Source organism: Danio aesculapii, chromosome 6 (assembly GCF_903798145.1).
Source record: "Danio aesculapii chromosome 6, fDanAes4.1, whole genome shotgun sequence".
Classification (NCBI taxonomy): domain Eukaryota; kingdom Metazoa; phylum Chordata; class Actinopteri; order Cypriniformes; family Danionidae; genus Danio; species Danio aesculapii.
In genome coordinates, this window is record NC_079440.1 from 61,744,118 (window position 1) to 61,768,217 (window position 24,100).

General features: G+C 38.5%; 1 protein-coding gene across 1 annotated transcript in view; it reads left to right on the forward strand.

Annotated features, from left to right (window-relative positions):
- Nucleotides 1-24,100, forward strand: part of arhgap9 (Rho GTPase activating protein 9) — a 102,902-nt gene that overhangs the window by 78,322 nt on the left and 480 nt on the right. The window contains 6 exon segments of the mRNA XM_056460674.1: nt 7,563-7,682; nt 10,467-10,565; nt 11,054-11,131; nt 14,834-14,887; nt 16,570-16,701; nt 18,501-18,606. Of these exon segments, the coding sequence (XP_056316649.1) occupies nt 7,563-7,682; nt 10,467-10,565; nt 11,054-11,131; nt 14,834-14,887; nt 16,570-16,701; nt 18,501-18,606 (589 nt within the window).

Here is a 24,100-nt window from a genome sequence, read left to right on the forward strand (position 1 = left end):
TAATAATTCGTTCACATAAGAGCGAAAGTCATTGGAAACTTTTTGACTTCTATTCTTAAAGGAGTATTGTATGCCTTAAAGGGCACCTATGGTAAAAAATCTACTTTTCAAGCTGTTTGGACAGACATATGTGCATGTATGGTGTATAGACCGTCATATTGGGGTGAAATAAACACACCCAGTGCTTGTTTTTCAGTTTAACAACATAAAAAACGGTGGACCAATTGGAGCGGTTTTCAAACCGTAGGAGTGGAGAGCGGTCCCCTGCCCACCAATATTGATTGACAGGCGCGTCATCATATCCTCAGTTTGTTGATTCACGTCTGCCATTTTCAGCGTGAGTTGAAGCGATATCACTAAAGGAACACGCTAGCTCTATTTTTAGATGCAAGGCTCATTGGGCTCAACACAAGATCAATATTCTCCACATTATCGCTCTAATCGGAATTATTGGTTGTATCTTTAGGTAGGTTTGCAAACATGTGTACTTCTCATTGAGTCTACCTTATTCTTCAGCCGTTTGCATTTCTCTCGATCCCAGAAGCTCCCTGTGATCTTAACTAGCATGCGTTTTAGAATTCTAAACATCGGTTTCTATCAGGGTACACTCAAGTCGACGGCTGGGCGCTGCGGACCGCTGCAGAAATCTATGTTTAGAATTATAAAATGCGTGGCGCGACGATTCGGGACACTTCATGTTTCTGCCGCGCCACAGAGAGTGTCTGGTGTGCCGTGTCGCGGCTTCGAGCGGTGCATCCGGTGCCTCAGTCAAAGTTAATTCAGTGTGCGTGGTTATTAGTTTCTGTGTACAAGCTCGGCACTTGAAACTAGCACACAGTTGGCTGTAAAACTGTACAAAGACACAAATGATTTTGTACTCTCTGCTTGGTCTGTGTCAGAGTCGTATATGTACGACTGAATGCGAATCCTCTCACTCCTGCTCCTCAAACACAGAGCGGGTGAGCTCATGGCTCCGCCCCCTTGTTACATTGGGCGGGAAGCCGAAACTAATTTACATGTGAAGCAACACACCCCTAAATCAGCGAACTGTGGACACGCCCCCAACATGACACTTTTTAACACATTATAATAAACAAATCTGAATTGTGTTTTAAACTGAAGCTAAACTGGCACACTCAGAAGAACCATCATATTAATATTACATCATAAAAAAGAGGTAAACTATGTGCCCTTTAAAGATGCAGTAGGTGATCTGTCAGCATAATATCTTTGAAACACATTACCTCCCCTGCCTTCCAAAGCCACGTCTGCTGAAATCACGAACACGCACAGTAATGATGACAGAGATCCACTAGATCATGTCATATACCAGTTAGAAAACTTTACAGTACTTTCAAGAGTTCACACTTAGCTGATGATTGATTATAAGCAGGTTTGGCATGGTGTCCTGGGAGAGAGCCCTGAGCTCAAAATATCCTTGAGCCCTGGGCTCCCTCCTGTTTGCAGGGCAAGAGGGGAGCTTTGAGCTCAGGTAGGTCTCGAGAACTCCCCCTTTTTTTTGATAAGAGCTGATGACAGAAAATAATTGCTATAAAGAGAGATGCTGCTGGATGAGAGTTTGTCTGTAGTGCTAAATTTAGACTGATCAATTCACTTATAGTGCATGTTTTTGGAATGAGGGAGGAAACCGGAGAACCCGGGGCAAACCCACGTGAGCACGGGAAGGACATGCTAACTTCGCAGAGAATCGACAGCCGGCCTGTTAAAGAACTAGAACCAGTGACGTTCTTGCTGTGAGGGACCAAGCATTATAACTATAAATATAAACATAACAATAAATATATATGCATCTACACTGATTAATGATAATGATCTGTCGTCAGTGTGCTGCGTTTTTAGTTTATCTGACCAGTGAATCCAGCTTGTGTAATGCATCTAATCAAACAGTGAATTTAGCAAATCGCAGTCAGTGTAGAGCAGGGGTGACCAACCCTGTTCCTGGAGATCGACCTTCCTGCAGATTTCAGTTGCAACCCATATCAAACACACCTGCCTGTAATTATCAAGTGCTGTTCAGGTCCTAATTAACTGGTTCAGGTGTGTTTGATCAGGGTTGGAGCTGAACTTTGCAGGAAGGTGGATCTCCAGGAACAGGGTTGAGCACCACTGGTGTAGAGGAATAAAAACAAGCAGTTTAAGGTGGAAACAGAAAGCCCTGAAACTAACACTGGATATCTGAGGTACTTTTATTTTTATACTTTAATTTGCTAGCCTGGCTTGCAAAACTTCCATGCATCTTTTATCATCATTCCCCATGGTATAACCAATTATTTTTAAGACAGTCATTATATTTTTATAAAATCTTTGAAAAGAGGGCATTACTTCAAGCAGAGCTTCATCTGTAGCTTTAAATTGCACAAACCCTTTATATTTCAATAGATTCTGACTGTCTCTCGGCGTTTAATCATTTATTAGCTGGAAAAAGGATTCTGAAAGTGATCACAATGATCCCAGTCCCAAAATATTAGTTATTTTGCTTTGTGTGAACAGGCCTTTATCAGACTTTAAGCCATAAAAACAGCTCAATGAAAACTTCAGTTTTCTTATTATATACAGTTGAAGTCAGAATTATTCACTCTCCTGTATATTCTTTCCCCAGATTCTGTTTATCAGAGAGCAGATTTCTTCAACACATTTCTAATCATGATAGTTTTAATCTCATTTAATCTCATTTCATGATAGTTTTAACACATTTCTATTTAGAATTAGTATTTCTATTTGACTACGCTGTAAAACCCAACAGTCAACTTTATCAAATGAAATGAGTGTAGTTAACTCAAAATTGACTGAAAGTTAATTCTACTCATTTGAAAAGAGTTTTGAACTCAGTGTTGAAGGTAATAAGGAGCGTAAGGCACTGCAGCGGGTGGTGAAAACTGCCCAATGCATCACAGGGACTACACTGCCAGCCATAGAGGACATCCAGAAGAAACACTGTCTGCGCCGGGCACGCAGTATTCTTAAGGACACCTCTCACCCTGCTCACAGACTGTTTTCACTCCTGCCTTCCGGCAGGCGCTTCAGGCTCCGCTGGACAAAAACCAGCAGACTGAGGAACAGCTTTTTCCCCAGAGCTGTCTCCCTCTTGAACTCTGCCCCTCACTGACTCTTTTGCCCCCCTAATACACCCCCCACACTCCTCTAACTTATACTCCTCACAATCACTGCACTATTTAACATTTGCACATTTAAAATGTGCACATATTCATTGCACTACATTACACTGATTCACTTATCTGAACTGTACATACCCACTGCACATGGACATTTGTAATCATGTACACACCCACTGTACATATACATTTGTAATTGTTTATCTATCACACTTCTGATTATTAATAGTATCCTGTACATATTTTCATTTATTGTAAATCTGTTCATAGCTAATACAACCTGTATATAATGTTGATAGTACATCCATCTGTAAATATCACCATAGTTTTTCTATAACTGCACTTTATAACTTATACCTGTATCCTGCACTTGCTGCTATTGCACTGCTGGTTAGACCGAAACTGCATTTCGTTGCCTTGTACTTGTACATGTGTAATGACAATAAAGTTGAATCTAATCTAATAAGTTAATTAAATACCTCATTACTTCAACTTATATAGGGTAAGTTCACAGTACTCATATAGATTAGTTTTTTAACTCAAATAGTTTGCTGCTATCGGTTTTCTCAAACGGTTTGAGTTGCCTTAACCTATTGGGTTTTACAGTACTCAGTTGGTTTGAGTTCTCTTAATTTATTAGGTTTTTCTGTGCTCAAATTGCTTCATTTACTCAAATGGATTAAGTTCACAGTACTCATTAGGATGAGCTTTTGAAATTAAATGGTTTGTTGCAATCAATTTCTACAAATTTACCTGAGTTACCTTAACTTTTTGGGTTTTACAGTGTAGATATTTTTCAAGATACTAGTATTTATTCAGCTTAAAGTGACATTTAAAGGCTTAACTAGTGTTGTGAATTAAAGTAGAAATTTCGGGTATTTTCAAAGCAGAATCCTTTAATGAGAACTCGCCATTGCGGTGTCGTTCATTAAAAAAATCTCGACTACTGCAGCTGGCACTCAGTTAAATACACACTTTAGTGAGCAGAGCTTATTAGTAGAAACACAAACTGCCATTAGAGGTTTAAGGGTGCACTCACACTATGCTATCTGAACCGTGCCCAGGCCCGTTTCCCGGATTGTTTGAGAAGTGTGAGTGCTCTGAATCGGGCTCATGCACGGTTAAGATGGCCGGCCCTGGCCTGCTTGGAAGAGGTGTGTCAGAGCATGGTTCACTTGGGCTTTGGTATGGTACGCTTGTAGTGTGGGTTCAAAGTGCACCTGAGCCCAAAACTAAGGAGGAGACGTGACTTTTAAGGGACTGTTTCATATTCTTACTGTTCAATGAATGCGAACTGTCGTAGTTTATTAAAGACGCAAACCTCTCACTGCACCTGTAGCAAAATAATTGTTTATGAGCGTCAACAGTGGCTGATCTCTTCGGTGAAATATTTGACTGCGTGTCGCCGCATCTCAAACCACTTAAATGATTTACCTAAAGAAATCTCCACTGTGTTAAGCGAGAGAGCTTCTTACTGAACACAGCGCATCATAGATGATGGAAGCATGCTCAGGCTCGAATGCAATGTGAGTGTGGGCTCTCGGGGGAGACGGGAGGGGGGACAAGCGTGCTTTGGGCAACTGTTATTTTTCAGGGCAGTTTTCAAGGAAACTGTATATAGTGTGAGTACACCCTTAGTTTCTTGTTTTCCGGGCCTGGCCTGAAAGTATTACCTGGCCATTTGTTAGACAAAAGACACCCCAGCTAGCAAAATTCATGTGGCTCAAATCTGGCCCACACCAGACACTTACATCCAGCCCACATACCGCATGGAATGATGGCACTTGGGCTGTCCACTCCTGTTTGTCAGATCTGGGCCACAAATAAGCCATAGCAATATCACATATCAGCCAGAATTCAACCAAATGAACCAGAACTGACCCTATTCTGGGCCACAGTTTGCTTTTATTCTAGCCCAGATCCGGCCCACACCAGACACTTAAATCTGGACCACATACTGAATGGAATGATGGCTCTATGGTGGTCCGCTTCTGTTTGTCAGATCTGGGCCACAAATAAGCCTAAACAATACCACATATTAGCCAGAATTTAAACAAATGAACCAGAACTGACCCTATTCTGGGCCAAAATTTGCTTTTATTCTGGTCCAGATCTGGCCTACACTTACACTTGCTGGGTGTGGCAAAGTACAAAAATCCCAGCATGCATTGCAGTTTGAATACATTATATAACTTATTGATTCTCCAGTTTTCATCTGCTGTTTCTGTTGACGTTGTTGATTTAGTCTCTTTTAGTCTCCTGTTTGTCATGTTTGTAAGTGTTATTCATTTTGTTAATTGTCACCGTTGTTGAGGTTCATACGCTGATTATTGATGTCTCTGTGAATAGAAGTTGAACCATAGAATTTCTTTAGCTTATAAACTTTTATAATTCTGTGGCATGTGCAAGCATGTTATTACGTTACTTTAAATACTGGATTAAACATTGGTGAACATCAGTGAATTATATTATTTCATCACAGGTTGTGCCTCACTTCATTTTATTGTTTTTACTTGGCTTATTTTCTGTAATGAATAAACTTTTCAAGCAAAGTTCTTAAAAGTTACAGCAGCCCAAAAGAAAATGTATATTAAGAGGTTCAGGGGTATCAGCCCAACTAAAGCAAACACTTTTCTCCATGATGGTGACTTTAGTCTATGTGGTCCACATATGTTAACTGGGCCACATTTGCCACATCTTCTCTGGGCCCGCTTAAGGCTCACAGCGACATTGGCCAGAGCTAACTGTGCCAAATATTTGCCAGAAGTGGGCCATATATGTTTTAGAATAACTGGGCCACATTTGCCATATCATATCTGGGCCACTATAGGCTAACAGCTGTATTAGCCAGAGTTTACTGTGCCGAATATTTGCCAGAAGTGGCCCATATATGTTTTAGGATAACTGAGCCACATTTGCCACATCTTCTCTGGGCCACTATAGGTTAACAGCTGTATTAGCCAGAGTTTACTGTGCTGAATATATTTGCCAGAAGTGGCCCATATATGTTTTAAGATAACTGGGCCACATTTGCACCTACACGTGTGAGCCGCTTTAAGTTTTGACCCTGACTACCCTTAAATGACTACGGCTCAGTTTTGCCAACTGTGACCCACATTTGTCCTCCATCAAATCTACCATTTCCACATGGGTCACATTAGGCTCACATTTAGATTACATTTTGCCACAAGTGTCAAACCTTTGCCTTAAATAGCCCATATATGAATTTGAATCTTTGGCCCCCCTTTGCCATTGCACAGTTGGGCCACTTCAGGCTCACATTCATTTTGTCTGGGCCGAAGAAATACCACCAGTGCCGCATAACTGCCTAAAGTGGCCCACATTCAGATGCTATCTGGGACAGCCGTGCTTGGAACTGACAATATGCATTAGTTTGGAGACATGATACTGTATTGCACACATAGGCAATCAGACCTGATGTGCCTAGCACTTATAATCTGCATTACTTTGGAGAAATGATACTGTTTCTTACACATAGGCAGTCAAACGTAATCCCTCAAAATGTTCAATGTAAAAAAACATACTTTATGTATTTTTTTATGTATCACTAGGTTAATTAGGGTAAAGTTAGTGTAAATAGGCAAGTCATTGTATAACAGTGGTTTGTTTTGGAGACAATCCAAAACTAATATTGGGGGGCTAATAATTTTGACCTTAAAATGGGTTTAAAAGAATTAAGAACTGCTTTAATTCTAGCTGAAATAAAGCAAATAAGACTTTCTCCAGAAGAACAAATATTAGAGGAAATACTGTGAAAATCTAAATAACAGGAAATATATTTAATGAAATATAAGAAAATATAATTAACAGGAGGGCGAATAATTCTGACGTCAACTGGATGTCTATACTATATGTTTCGCCATAAACACAGTTGTCTGTAGAGCACATAGTTTGACCGTTCACTAGGGCTGCACGATTCTGGCTAAAGTGAGAATCACGATTTTTATTTTGGCTTAAGATAAAGATCACGATTTCCTCCTGATTCTGTAGATGTAAAATAAAGGTTAAGACGAGTAGGCTATTATTATTGTTATTTCTTAAACATGTTAGATAAACAATAATATTAGACCTTTGTGTAGGTCTACATTTGGTCAAAACGCTAAATTTTGTATAGACTTGGAACGGTGGATTTGTATAAACTTTAAATTTGTCCTGTCGTTACTTGTGCGACTGTGTTTACGCTTCCCTCCTGAACTTGAAAATATAATTGGCTGAATCATAGAAATGCTGGATTCAGATCGAATAGAGATCGTGACCTTTTTTCGATTAATTGTGCAGCCCTACCGTTTACTGCTGCTTATTATTCTTAGTCATTTACCCATTGAGAAATAAACCAGAAGTCTAAAATAGCTGAAATTAGCTTACTTCATTCAGATTAAGTCTTCTTTCACATCCTCATATCCGCAGTTCCTCGATCCACCTCAAACCTGGAGAACTCTGAACACAAGCGTGTGAAGAGCCGATTGAAGAAGCTGATCCTCAGACGACCGCCACTGCAGACGCTGCAGGAGAAAGGGCTCATTAAAGGTCAGTAATAATCAATAGTAATGCTTACGGCTCCACAGATATTGCGATAATATGATTGCAATAGGAAATAATTCATCATGTTGTAGGGGAGTGCATCTGCATAAAATTCCTGCATCAATGACTGACTCTAGCATTGCTTTACAGATGTTCACTCACAATGCTTCTTAAATATCTGCTAGCATATTATGCTATATTCAGGCTTCAGCACATTTCAGTTTCAAAAACCGAGGTCAGGTGTGTGTCTGTGTATGTGTGTGTTCCCTAAACGCTCCTGATATTGTAGCTGTGAGTAAAGGGTCAGTGTATCTTTAGGTCATTGGATTTTCATTTTAAAAACAGAAATATGAAACAGAAAAACGAGTCGTTTTCTGATTTTCGTTTTAAAATAAAAAAACGAAAATTGAAATTTAATGCGTTTTTTGATTTTCGTTTTTGAATTTTAAAACAAAAATAAATAAATAAATGGCTCGTTTTTCTTTTTCATGGTGAAAAACGGAAAAGCAAAATACAAAATTGATTTGATTTTCATTTTTTATTTCGAATAACAAAAATAAAATCACCAGTAAACAAAAAAAGAATGAAGACTTGTTTTTTATATTCCAAAACCAGATAGGCAGACTCATTCACGATGACGCAATGCTGACCTGCTAGCCTACTATAGGCTATTATTTTTCCACTTAATAAATGTTATAAAAGGTATTTTATTTATTGTGATAACAGGATTTTGTTAATACATATTTTCCTTCTTGAAGCCGGTTATATGAAACAACTTAATTGACGATAAATGCATTATTTGCATTGCTGAACAAATTTCTGAAAATAAAGTTTATTGTTAAAATCACTTCCACTTCAGGAGTGACCGTAACATTGGACATTCGTTTAAAATAGCAGTAGGCTATTTTAGCTTCAATTTATGAATTAAAAATCTGCTGCTGTATTTGCACATGGCTATATGAAATTTTGGATAGACCCACTGTAGTGGGGGGATAACGGTGACGCACACACACAACTCATTCGTAAGCTTTGGTGATAGTCCGTTTATAAAAGACACTTTAAAAGATGCTTATCAGGGTGTATGTGCAGCATGCGTCCTTTCAGCTAAAATTAATTGTTAATTTTTATTTTAAAATACTATGGCTTATTGAAATGTGCGTAACGAACAACTGCATTAATGCCACCCTCTCTTAAAAAGATTTGCGGTCAAACTTCGGGAAGTGGAAGTATTATGGTTTTAACAATATTAAAACTTTCTTTTCAGGAAAGTGTTCAGCAGGGCCGTGCACAGGGGGGTGGCCCAGTGGCTAGAGCCACTGCCCCTTTGCCCTCATTGACTGAAGTGGCGCTCTTGCTCAATCAACCCCAGCCCCAACATCCCCCCCCGGCTATTCAATTTGCAATCACAACCCAACCACAGCATTGTGTCACCGAGAATGAGTTGGCCTATCTGGTTTCGTAATATAATAAAACAAGTCTTTATTTTTTTGTTTTCTGGTGATTTTAGTTTTTGTTATTCGAAATAAAAAATGAAAATCAAATCAATTTTGTATTTTGCTTTTCTGTTTTTCAAAATTCAAAAACGAAAATCAAAAAATGCATTAAATTTAAATTTTCGTTTTTTTATTTTAAGTGGTTTATTTATAAACTAATTTCAAGAGGATCACGTGCTTATGATCAACACAGCTGGCTACTCATTAGCTCCGTAATCTGACCCATTAGATTATTACGGAAGCATTATAAATAACCAGAGTTTTTCACTCCAGCTATCTTCGTCTTGAAGCTTCCCCCCCTTCCACCCCTATTTCCCACCCTTTTTCCGATGTGGCGACACAGTGGCCCAGCGGCTAGCGCTGTGGCCTCACAGCAAGAACACCGCTGGTCCAACCTCCTATCGGACTGGTTGGTGTTTCTCTGCGGAGTTTACACGTTCTCCCCGTGTTCGTGTGGGTTTCCCCCGGGTCCCCCGGTTTCCTCCCACCGTCCAAAAACATAAAACATAGTCAATCGACTAAACAAATTATCACCTAAAACAACCCTAGTTTACACTTCTCTCGCGGCGACAAGCAGGGGAGTTCTCGAGACCTACCTGAGCTCGAACTCCCCTCTCGCCCTTCTAACGGGAGGGAGCCCCGGGCTTGAGGATATTACGAGCTCAGGGCTCTCTCCCGGGACAGCATGCCAAATACGCTTTATTGATTATCAGCTAAGTGTAAACTCTTGAAAACAAAAATCAGAAAACAACTCGTTTTTCATTTTTCAATATCTGTTTCTAAAATGAAAATCCAATGACCAAAAGATACACTGACCGTAAAGCATCTAAAAACAGGCTGATTTTGGAAGTAGGTAGTTGTTTTGATGCATACTGTATATGGTTACTCAAAGAAAATGCTAAAATATTAACAAATGCTTTGTAAATGTGTGGCTACAACACAAGGTTGGTTCCTTTAATTCATGGTAGCCCAGAACACGTTCATAAACTGTGTGTGAGAGGATTACAAACTTCTGGACTGAGTTAGAAAGACTAAACAATTGACTGCTGTGTGTCTGCAATCAAAGCTTGGTTACATGTTTGTCATCTCTATCCTTAGCATGCAAATGTCCAATTGATTGGTAAAAGTGTCATGTTTACTATTAACGTCCTGTATAAAAGACATATGAAGTCGTTTTTAATCTGCATATTGTTTGTACTGTAAAGCATAATAGAGATTATTTGGTTGCTGTGTTGTTTTAATCAGTATTCGTCATTCCAAATTAAATAATCAAGTGTGTGTGTGTGTGTGTGTGTAGATCAGGTGTTCGGCTGCAGTTTGGAGCTGCTGTGTGAACGAGAGAAATGCACCGTTCCCCAGTTCGTCAGAAAATGCACTGAAGCCGTTGAGAGGAAAGGTGTGTTCATTGAATATTCATTCATTTATTTTCCTTCAACCTTGTTTAGATCACCACAGCGCAATGAACCACCAACTATTCCAGCATATGTTTTACGCAGCGGATGCCCTTCCAGCTGCAACCCAATACTGGGAACCACCCATACACACTCATTCACACACACACTCATGCACTTCGGCCAATTTAGCTCATCAATTCCCCTATACATGTAGCTAGAGAGTGAATCACCGTGTGTAAATGAATGGGGTCTTGTGATAAAAATTATAAACTATAGAAATTCTAAATAAGGAGGTAAAAATAAACAGGTAAACTAAACTACAAATGGTTAATGAGACATGAAAATTAATGAAGCATGTCAATTTGCAGACTTCTACTGTTAGATTTGTTTCAGAAACTCAATCAGAACAACTGCTTGTGGACATACACACATGCACTGCTGTTGGAATTGACATAATGAATGATGTGTGTGTGTGTGTGTGTGTGTTCAGGGCTGGAGACTGACGGGATTTACAGAGTCAGTGGGAATCTGGCCGTCATTCAGAAACTGCGCTTTGCTGTCAATCACGGTGAGAGAGTCAACAACACATCAACATCATCTCATATTTAGAGTTAGGTAGCAAAACCCGGTGCCTTTATAGCACCGGTACCTTTTTAACCGGTATGTACCGGATCAAATCAGCATATGAATTTCGGTGCCTAATTTCGGTGCAACTGGTGCTGCGACAAGGACGTAAGAAGCATCAAGGGGTGCATCAAAGGCACACACAGGCAAGCGTTGTCACACCATCTCTAAACATTTATTTCTAAACATCTTTGAGGAATACGGACAGTGCGGACGCACGCAGTACAGCGCATTCGGTGAGCAAGAGCGACTCTCTTCAGATCAACACACATGATCGCGTTCATCAAATTTGCTCAAACTAAGCGTTCTAAAGCGTATTTTACAAGCAAGGATTCTGACACAGCGACGTGAAGCAGATGCTTTACCAAAGTTGCGTGTAAGGGGGAAACACGTCAAACTTAATGACACATCTGAGGGCTCAAAGGCAGAGGAATGCTTCTGACATCTGCTGGCACTTTCAATGAGTACGTATAAGGACACTTATGCTCTGATTTTAATATGATTTAGACAATACTCTGATTTAGAGTCTAGACTACCATGTAAACAGTGGTTTCTGATAACCTTAAAAGGAGCACAGACACCTTCGTTGTGAATGCGGAGGTTTTTTCTTTTCATTTAACGTGCGGTATCAAATTCCATTAAAAGAGCACTCTTTCACCAGTCCTCGTGTCAACAAGCTTCGTCTCCCTAAATTTGGACACGTATTTTTGTGTCAAAACGCCACGGAGAAGCGAGATCAGCCATCTGTGGCAAACTGCGGAGATATGACTGAGGCCTCTCTCTGCGCGCTCTGGGTGACACTTGCACTCGCTCTCTCTGTCAGTGACTGTGCTGCGCGCATTAGCCTAGTTATCACATTCGTCAGGGGTTGGCGCCGGTAATAGACACAGGTAATAGCGATTTAACACTTTTAATATAAGAAGTGCTCGGCTATGCAGAGACCATTATTAATCTGAAATCCAGTGTACAGAGTTTTACGTTAGGATATGCAGTATTGAATTTACAAACAGTCAGCAAAGTACCAAAGAACAGATGCAACACATTGATCAAATGTAGTTTCAGTCACGCTCATGTCAGTCATATTCAACTCGTTCAGTTTTGATTTCCGTCTTCAGCACATGATTTACTTACAGCACATTTTTAAACATTATAGTTGAACTCATTTCTAATATCTCCTCATTTATCTTCCCATGGTGACAGTCAGTGCATCACATTTTACTAGTTATTCTGCAAGACCGCTGTATTCAGGCCGTCCCTTTAAGTGTTTTATAGTCTTTTATTCAGATTAAAGTGTCATTTAAAGACTTAATCAGTTGAAATAATTAGTCAAATGATTTTGTAACTGATTTGTTGTGTATATCAAAAATATACAGTGAATATTTCTTAAGGAGGCTAATAATACTGACCTTTTTTTAATTAAAAACTGCTTTTATTCAAGAAATAAACAATAAGAAATAGGACTTATTATGACTCCAGAATAATTATTTTTTAGAAAACTCTGTGGAAATGTTCAGAAACATTATTTTAAATGAATGGGAGGACTAAATAATATGATAGTGTTTTTGAACATGTTTTTTTCAGAATTGGGTTATGTTTATAGTTTTTGCAATACTCAGAATCAGTTTTATTGCCAAGTGTGCTTCACACACACAAGGAATGTGTTTTGGCTACAGAAGCTTCCAGTGTACATAAAGTGACCAGTGACAACACAAAATAAATATGAAAAAATAAAAATTATAAACAAACTGATGCGGTTAGTCAAGAAAGTAACTATACTAGAGTATACTAGAGTAACTATAGACTTTAGTAACTTTAGTATAGACTAGAGTAACTATAGAATTTAAACAGGCTATTTTTATAATAGGCATATGGGTCAAAAACACTAGTATTCCTATAAATCACTATAGTATTTTTGATTGTGGGAGTGGATGCAATATCTGAAATATTTTTACAAAAAGATGCACACAATCACAGAAGATGAACAGCTCAATAGTTTAAAGGGTGTATTTAAAATAAAAATCTGTATAATCCACTGTGGTAAATGTCCAAATAAACAGCTTATACTGCAAGAAAGCTTTCGAGAAATCTCATTTGGCTACATTATAAATGAAGTAGCTATAACAAGGTGATTTTGAGTGACAGGTCATGATAAATGTTTGTTTGTTTATTTGTTTTGCTAGGAATGTCCCAAGTATTTGGCATTTTATTGAAGAAGTGATCAATTTCTACAGTCATTTCAGACTTTCTATAGAGGGCATTATAGAAGGTATAAAAGCAAATACAATGAAAACTCTTAGCCCTCTTGTGAAGTTTAAAGAAAACATGGTATTGCATCAAATCTGTGAAAGTGTTGTTTAGCAGATTTAGTTTATTAACAGTTTTATAAACTAATTTATATGTACTAATTTGTCTAGTCTTTGTCATGATGACAGTATTATATATTTTATTAAGCCATTAGACAAGTGGTTTGTTCTGCAGACTGTTTATTAGGCCTATAACCTGCTTTTACTCCAGCCAGACTAAAATAAACAGCCTAAGACCTTCTCCAGAGCAAAAACTATTAGAGTGTAGAAAATAATGTGAAAATGTTCTTGGTCTATTAAACATAACTTTTGACTTCACATACGTACTGTGTGTGTGTGTGTTTTGTTTACTATACCCATTTCACTTCTCATATGAAACCACACACAGATGAGGCTTAATGACAAAGCAGTCTGATTACCTTTGTGTGTGTGTGTGTGTGTGTGTGTAAGCATACATGTATGTGGATTGACTTTCCTGTAGTAACGTTGCGTAAAAATTACAATACAAAAGAAGTGAAAATGACAGCAAACAGGACTTTAAACTAAGAGAGAGAAATAAAATACAGCACACGCACATCCTAATGATTTATTAGTAACATTTAGCTATATTCGATAGGTCACGTTATGTTTTTACAAAGGTGTGTTTTGTTTTTTGTTTGTGTGTAAATCTAAATAAATAACCATATGTTATGCTCTTTATGACTTTTTTATTATCAACAAAAAAGTATACAACAAAGCCAGGTATAAACCATGGTAAAAACAAGATGGAGAATAAAGGGTCTCATCCAATAAGCAACTGCTGCCGCCTGCTCAATCCGAGGTACCCGCCTCGCCGTCGCAAGAGTTTTTTAGCGCACGTCAGCGTGACATCAGAGCGAGGAGAACGCAACTCGGACACATTTCTAACCGGCATGCATCGTGCGGTGATCACCGGTGATCGGTTCTGCGCAGATTCTGGCCATCTCAAACAAGCCTTTTATGTGTGTTTGTATGATGTCATGTGTGTGTGTGTGTGTGTGTGTGCCTGTATATGGTGTGTATGTGAAATCCTCACCCGGTCAAGAGTTTGTGTGTCTGTATGATATCATCAGAGGTTGATTTGAGTGAGTATGTTTGTGGGTTGTGTGTGTGTGTTTGTGTGTGCAAGTGCCTGTATGATGTCATCAGCTATTCTGGATTGTGTGTGTGTTAGCTGGTCGGGAGCATTAGTATGATGTCATCAGATGGTCAGGGGTGTGTGAGGGAGTGAGTTTTGTGTATGTTGTGTGTATATCTATGTATGAATAAGTGAGAGCGTTCTGTATATGTTATGTGTGTGTGTGTAACTGCTGTGGTTGTTTCAGAGCGAGCGGTGACCACAGACGGACGTTATCTGTTCCCTGAGGCTTTGGTTCAAGGTGTGTGTGTGTGTGTGTGTCCAGTGCTGAGGAACCGGCTCCTTCACACTGATCTCAGATCTGCTGCTGCTCTGATCTCTCACTGACGCTCTGATCTTGCTTCAGCCCTGAAAGTGTCTTTACTTCAAACCCTGGAAAGAACCTCATAACAACTTCTCCAGCTTCAGCACAACTCTGTGATATGAAGAAATGACCATCAACATTTAGTACTGATTTGATGATCTGCTGACTTTATGATCTATTTACTGATTTCATAATCTGCTGATTTTATGATCTATCTGCTGACTTCATGATTTATTTGCTGACTTCATGATCTCCTAATTTGATGATCTATTTGCTGACTTCATGATCTGCTGATTTCAGGAGCTATTTGCTGACTTCATGATCCGCTGATTTCAGGAGCTATTTGCTGACTTCATGATCTGCTGATTTTATGTTCTGCTGACTTCATGATCTGCTGATTTTATGATCTATCTGCTGACTTCATGATTTATTTGCTGACTTCATGATCTCCTAATTTGATGATCTATTTGCTGACTTCATGATCTGCTGATTTCAGGAGCTATTTGCTGACTTCACGAGCAGCTGATTTTATAATCTGCTGATTTCAGGATCTATTTGCTGATTTTATGATCTATCTGCTGACTTCATGATTTATTTGCTGACTTCATGATCTCCTAATTTGATGATCTATTTGCTGACTTCATGATCTGCTGATTTTATGATCTGCTGACTTTATGATCTGCTGATTTCATGATCTGCTGATTTCATGATCTATTTGCTGACTTCATGATTTATTTGCTGACTGCATGATCTGCTGATTTCATAGTCTATTTGCTGATTTCATGATCTGCTGACTTCATTATCTGCTGATTTCATGATCTATTTGCTGACTTCATGATCTGCTGACGTCATGATTTATTTGCTGACTTCATGATCTGATTTCATGATCTGCTGACTTCATGATCTGCTGATTTCTAGATTTATTTGCTGACTTCGTGATCTGCTGATTTCATGATCTATTTGCTGACTTCGTGATCTGCTGACTTCATGATCTGCTGATTTCATGATCTGCTGATTTCATGATCTGCTGATTTCATGATCTGCTGATTTCATGATCTATTTGCTGACTTCACAATCTGCTGACTTCATGATCTGCTGATTTATTTGCTGATTTAAATGATCTGCTGATTTAAAGATCTATCTGCTGATCTTCATCTGCTTATGTGAACAATCTGCTGATTTAATTATATATATGTGCTGATTTTGATGTTCTGCTGATTTAATGATTTATTTGCTGATTTGAATGATCTGTTGATTTGATGATCTGCTGATTGAAAGATCCATCTGCTCATCTTCATCTGCTCATGTGAACAATCTGCTGACCTTATGATCTGCTGATTTCATGATCTGCTGACTTCATGATCTATTTGCTGACTTCATGAGGTGCTGATTTCATAATCTGCTGATTTAATTATTCATTTGCTGATTTGAATGATCTGCTGATTTGATGATCTGCTGATTTAAAGATCCATCTGCTTATCTTCATCTGCTTATGTGAACACTCTGCTGATTTCATGAGCTGCTGATTTGAGTGATCTGCTGATGTGTGTGCTCACCTTCTCCTGCTGAGCGTCAGCAGATGTTCTGTGAATAACGTAGACTCTGTGTGTTTCTTCCAGAGCGTCTGGATCTGGACGACCCACAGTGGGAGGATATTCATGTGATCACCGGAGCACTGAAGTTGTTCTTTAGAGAGCTGCCCGAACCCCTCGTGCCCTTCAGCGCATTCCACGACTTTGTAGACAGCATCAGTGAGTGTCAGGCTGAGTAACACACACACAAACAGATATATACATAGTATTACACACACGCATATATACACATACATGCATACACACACACACACACACACACACACACGCACAAACACGTACTATACAAACACAAATACACATACGCATATAAACAAGCACACACAAACATATACACATGCATACAGTGCGCGCGCACACACACACACACACACACACACACACACACACACACACACACACACACACACAAATGTGCATTCACATATGTGCATATACTCATACACACAAACATACAAATGCATACACACATACATAGTGCAATCGGAGAGTATTCACAGGGCTTCACTTTTTTCACATTTGTTTGTTACAGCCTTATTCCAAAATGGATTGAATTCATTTATTTCCTCAACATTCTACACACAATCCCCCATAATGACAATGTGAAAAAAAGAACTTTTGAAAGTGTTGCAAAAATGTATTAAAAATAAAAAAGCTGAAAAAAAATGTCCCAGGGTTGACAGTGCATGTCAAAGCACAAACCAAGCATGAAGACAAAGGAATTGTCTGTAGACCTCCGAGACAGGATTGTCTGGAGGCACAAGCCTGGGGAAGGTTACAGAAACATCTCTGCTGCTCTGAAAGTTCCAATCAGCACAGCGGCCTCCATCATCTGTAAGTGGAAGATGTTTGAACTTCCTAGAGCTGGCCGGACGGAAGCCACTCCCCACCTGGAATTTGCCAAATGGCATCTGAAGGACTTTCAGACCATAAGAAACTGAACTATCTGGTCTGATGAGACTCAAATTGAACTCTTTGGACTGAATGCCAGGCGTTTGGAGAAAAGCAGGCAGCACTCATCACCAGGCTAATACTATCCCTACAGTGAAGCATGGTGGTGGCAGCATCATGCTGTGGGGATGTTTTTCAGCAGCAGGAACTGGAAGACTAGTCAGGATAGAGGGAAAGATGAATGCAGCGATGTACAGAGACATCCTGAATGAAGACCTGCTTCAGAGTGCTCTTGACCTCAGACTGGGGTGACGGTTCATCTTCCAGCAGGACAATGACCCAAAGCACACCGCCAAAATATCAATGGAGTGGGTTCACAACAACTCAGTGAATGTCCTTGAGTGGCCCAGCCAGAGCCCAGAGCGAAATCCTATTGAACATCTCTGGAGAGATCTGAAAATGGCTGTACACCATCGCTTCCCATCCAACCTGATAGAGCTTGAGAGGTACTGCAAAGAGGACTGGGCAAAAATTCCCAAAGACAAGTGTGTCAAGCTTGTGGCATCTTATTCAAAAAGACTTGAGGCTGTAATCGCTGCATCAACAGAGTATTGAGCAAAGGCTGTCAATACTGATGTACATGTGACTTTACAGCCTTTTTATTTTTAATAAATTTGCAACAATTTCAAAAACTCTTTCCACATTGTCATTATGGGGGATTGTGTGTAGAATGTTCAGGAAATAAATTAATTTAATCCATTTTGCAATAAGACTGTCATATAAAAACATGTGGAAAAAGTGAAGCGCTATTAACACTTTCCAAATGCACTATACAGTGCGCACAGATAAACACACACATACACACAAATCATACACATATGTACACATGCCTATACACACAAAATAACACACATACATATTCTATACACACACATATAAATACTCATATGCACAGATGCATATAGACATATTGTTCACACAACCACACACATGCACAAACAAACCCACACACACACTGTAATCCACTCATCCTCATGATAAACCCTCACTGTGTGTTCGTCCTGCAGAAATAGCAGATCATCTGGAGAGAGTGGAGCGACTGAAGATGCTGGTGCTCAGCCTTCCCCCAGCAAACCAGCACACACTCCAACACATGATACGACACCTGCGACGGTACACACACCAGCATCATTATCACATACATATATATCTACACAACAGAAGCTACAGGAGAAACTTATTTTTACCATCAATAAAACCATATATAAATACAAATAAAATGTTACGTCATGGTGGCGCAGTGGGTAGCACGATCACCTCACAGCAAGAAGGTCTCTGGTTCAAGCCCCAGCTGCATGTTCTCCTCGTGTTGGTGTGTGTTTCCTCCGGGTGCTCCGGTTTCCCCCACAGTCCAAACACATGCGCTATAGGGGAAATGATTAACTAAATTGGGCATAGTGTATGAGTGTGAATGAATGTTGAGTGTATGGGTGTTTCCCAATGTTGGGTTGCAGATGGAAGGGCATCCACTGCGTAAAACATATGCTGGAGTAGTTGGTGGTTCATTCTGCTGTGGCTACCCGATTAATAAAAGGGACAAAGCCAAACAAAAAATGAATGAATGTTAAATTAAATAATAGTTAAACAATGTACAGATAAATATTTAAAATGATTTAATAAAATAAGTGAAACCTAAAATAAAGAATACATACTGAAACTATTTAAAAATGACTAAAAATAATGTAAAAGCTGGATTAGAAGACTACAATAACACATTTACTTTTAGAAAGACTAATATAACTGAATCAAGCTATCTTTACATTTATTAATTTCTATATTTTCTTATATATTCTGAGGAGAAATATATTTTATTATTCATTCATTCATTTTCGGCTTAGTCCCTTTATTAATCTGGGGTCGCCACAGCGGAATGAACCGCCAACTTATCCAGCATATGCCCTTCCAGCTGCAAGCCATCTCTGGGAAACATCCATACACACTCATACACTACAGACAATTTAGCCTACACAATTCACCTGTACCGCATGTGTTTGGACATGCGGGACACGAGCACCCGGAGGAAACCCACGCATACGCGGGGTGAACATGCAAACTCCACACAGAAACGCCAACTGACCCAGCCGAGGCTCAAACCAGCGACCTTCTTGCTGTGAGGCGACAGCACTACCTACTGCGTCGACCTATATTTTATTAGAGTATGTAAATGAATGACAGCCTCAAAATGTCCTAAAATCCCACATTTTAAGCACGTTTGAAACTGGTCATTTTTGGCAGATTTATGATTTAGATTTTTAATCATATGTAAACTGCCCTGATGCAGATTATTTTGATTAATAAATATTTCAGTGTCTGTCCTCTGTGCATTTCAGCTTGAAAACACTGAATCATTTGCAGAGCAGTTGTTTTTTTTAAATGTTTTATTTATTTATTTTATTGAATTATTCAGAATGTTTAGTATAAACAGCAATGAGCAGAACATAAACAGCATACAGTGTTTTTAAGGGGAAAAAAGAAAGAAATAATAAGATAATAGTAATAATAATAATAATAATAATAAAAAAACAGCAGTGTGGTCTAATTCCAAATATCGCAGTGTACACATTTTAGGATAAACAGTAGATTTATAATCAATGCCAAGATAGGTCAAAGGTTTTGGAATGACTTGGATTTTCCTTTGAATATATGTCTGATCTTTTCCATGATTATGGTTTCTTTAATCAGGAATATCCAGTCCTTGACAAGACAAGAGGGGGTTTTATTTATTAATTTATTTATCAGGATCCCCATTAGCCACTAACCAAGGTAGTGGCTATTCTTCCTGGGGTCCATTGAACATTACACAAAATGACATTAATACATAACAAGATCAATAATAACATTAAAATACAAAATTCATACATAACATCCAGATCAACAATACACTTAATATTGTGCTATTAAATATTTTACTTGTTACAAAGCCTGTAATGTCTGATGGCAATTCATTCCATGTTTTCATTCCTCTATACATTACAGTCCGTTCCTTTGCATTAGCTTTTAGGGAAGCAAAACATTTCCCTTTGATGCATGCCTGGCGTTAAAATGATGGCTAGCATCACTACACAAAAGTTGACAGTACAATACACTTGGAACATTGACACAGAAATATTTCTTATGAAACACAGCAGAGAAACAATTCCCCGATCCTTCACCAATATCCAACCAGAGTTTTCTGCATTTTCATAATATTAACTCCTCTATTGCAGTGTAAAAGGAGTCGTGCAGCTCTATTCTGGACTCACTGTAATTTATCTAAGTCACTTGATGCACTCGACCATACCACTGTACAGTAATCTAGATAAATAACAATTGCCTGCACAATTTGAGAGATACAGTACTCTGACATCTCTTAATCATTGATAAACCTCTTCCCATAACGATTACCATTTTATCAATCTGTTTTGACCACTTTAACCTACTATCAAGAAGATCTCCAAGAAGTCTAATTTCCTCTACCTGTTCAGTAGCCACACTCATTACAGACTCATTTAACTGTGGTTTACATTTCAATTGAAAGTTAGATCTAAGCGCAATACTTTTATTTTTTGTCAGATTTTAAACCATCTTATTATTCTGGACCCACTTTACCCCCAATAGTAACTCCTCATCTAAATCAGCTGATCGTTTTTCAACCGATGCCGCTGGTAAATATAATGTTGTATCATCTGCACACATAACTGCTCTTGCATGCTTTAAACAAGCCCCTCCCCCAAGCATCAGTAGAGGTTTAAAGGCATCTGAATGTTCCAGAAAGGGGGGGGGGGGTGTTGGGGGAACACCTGGTAAGCACACTAATGGGGAGGCTGTAACCTTCTGTTTATGTATTATGGTCAGATTTTCACAAACATCATTCCAAATATCAGAGAACATTCCCGAAGACAATGAAAGAAAGCAGCTGAGCCTGTGTTCACCCAACAGTATTTACTCTTCAGACTCACACTCACCCTTAACGCTGCTCTCTTGTTCATTCATCACCTTAAAATGATTCACCTGTATGAATGAGATGATTCGGCTAGTCTCCGCCCACTCGCGCTCCACTAATGAGAATCGCTCATTGATCTCAGCTGATTCGAGTGAATGGAACTCAATCTCCTGCTCACATCAGGCAAACACGGCTCTTTCTGAAACTGGATATTGTTCATTTTACTTCATAGAAAGCATTTTATGATTGTGAATATCTTCTGATTTTTAATTTCCAATGTGATGGAAGACAACCTGAAGAGTTTCAGGGTTTTTACCTTTGCAGGGTTTTTTACCTTTCCCCCCTGTGATAGAGACACTAGAGGGCGCTGCGTGTCTGCATTACTGACACTGAGGAGAAACACAAACAAACAGTTCGTTTATTATGAACCTGGATAAACATGTCATAAAATAATTGTAGTAAAATAATAATAATAATAATAATAATAATAATTCAATAATCAGGATTTTCTACAGTTTTAAGACTTGGCGTTTTATATTCTTTTAATGTTCCTGCCGTTTATATTTCATTCATTATTAAATTTGACATTTCCAGTTATTCCTGATTTACTGAATAAGCATAAAGAACAAGATATTAGATATTTTTGCAACTTGAAAAAAATATTATTGGTATATTAACCTTAACAAAACCAGCTAAACACCTACAGCATTGAATTTAAACTGAAATTATATATACATGTGTATATATATGTATATATGTGTATATATGTATATATATATGTGTATATGTATACTGTATATATGTATGTGTGTGTGTGTGTATTATATATATGTGTGTTTATATATATATGTGGGTTTTTTACCTTTCCCCCTTTGCAGTAAATGCTGTGATAGAGACACTAGAGGGCGCTGCGTGTCTGCATTACAGACACTGAGGAGAAACACAATCAAACAGTCCATGCACAGTCATTTATTATAAGACTGGATAAACCTGTCAATAAGTGTAATATAATTATAAAACAATAATAAATTAATAATAATAATAAATAAATAAATAAATTCAGAATTTTCTACAGTTTTAAGACATTGGCGTTTTATGTTATTTTAGCGTTCCTGCATTTTATATCATTATTAAATGTGACATTTCCAGTTATTCCTGATGTGCTCAATAAGCATAAAGAACAAGATATTAGACATTTTTCAGACTTGACATTTTAAAATGTTAAAAAATATTATTGTTATTATGCGTCACGGAGACGCAGTGGATAGCACGATCGCTTTACAGCAAGAAGGTCGCTGGTTCGAGTCCCGGCTGGCTCAGTTGGCATTTCAGTGTGGAGTTTGCATGTTCTCCCCGTGTTGGTGTGGGTTTCCTCCATGTGCTCCGGTTTCCCCAACAGTCCAAACACATGTGCTATAGGGGAATTGATTATCTAAATTGGCCGTAGTGTGTGTGTGTGTGAGAGAATGAGTTTGTATGGGTGTTTCCCAGTTCTGGGTTGCATCTGAAAGGGCATCCGCTGTGTAAAACATGTGCTGGAATAGTTGGCGGTTCATTCCGCTGTGGCAACCCCTAATAAATAAAGGGACTAAGCTGAAAAGAAAATGAATGAATGGATTATTGGTGACAATAACCCCGACAAAATCAGCTAAACATCTCCAGCACCGAATTAAAACTGAAATATTAAATATGCATGTGTGTGTGTGTGTGTGTGTGTATACATTGCACTAAATATTAAAGTGTTTTATGTCATAGAGCAGCTTTACATTTACACATTGAGCAGATGCTTTAAATTAAATAATAAACAAATACAGTTAGTCAAAGAGCAACACTATCCATAATACTGTATACAGTGCTGAAAATCCACTGAGAGGACATGAAGAGTTCATCAAAGAGCTCTAAATGATCAAAAACTAAAGTAAAACTCAAATTACTCCCATTAGCTGAAACACAGAGAAAGCTGTGGTCAAATTAAGCGATGAAAACGACCCAACAGCACACAAGGGTTAATAAAGAAAGAAACTAATGCACAGAAAACTGATTTTAATTCAGGAGAAAATGATGTGGTGCAGTGTTTTAATCTGTGTGTGTGTGTGTGTGTGTGTGTGTGTGTGTGTGTGTGTGTGTGTGTGTGTGTGTGTGTGTGTGTGTGTTCAGGGTAATGGAGTGCTCTGACACTAGTCGAATGAGTTTTCTTCAGCTATAGAGTATATTATACTACAATACACCACAGTTTACTGTAGTAAACACTAAAGTATACCACAGTATTTATTAGAGTTGATCAGTTTACTATAGTTAATACTACAGTAATACTGGAGATTTAATACTATAAAACATAAACACTGTATAGTAAAGGTTATTAGGAAGGTTTAACCACACAACTGATATTGAGAAATTAATGCAAAATACACCTGATTTTAATTGAGGAGACACTTGTGTGGTGTTTTAATTCGTGTGTGTGTGTGTGTGTGTGTGTGTGTGTTCAGGGGGATGGAGCGCTCTGACAGTAATCGAATGTGTTTTCTTCAGCTATAGAGTATATTATACTACAATACACCACAGTTTACTGTAGTAAACACTAAAGTAAGACCAAAATTCCTTCCTTTTGCTGAAACACACAGAAAGCTGTCAAATTAAGCCTTAAAATCAGCCCAGAGTGGATGAAAACGACCCAACAGCACACAA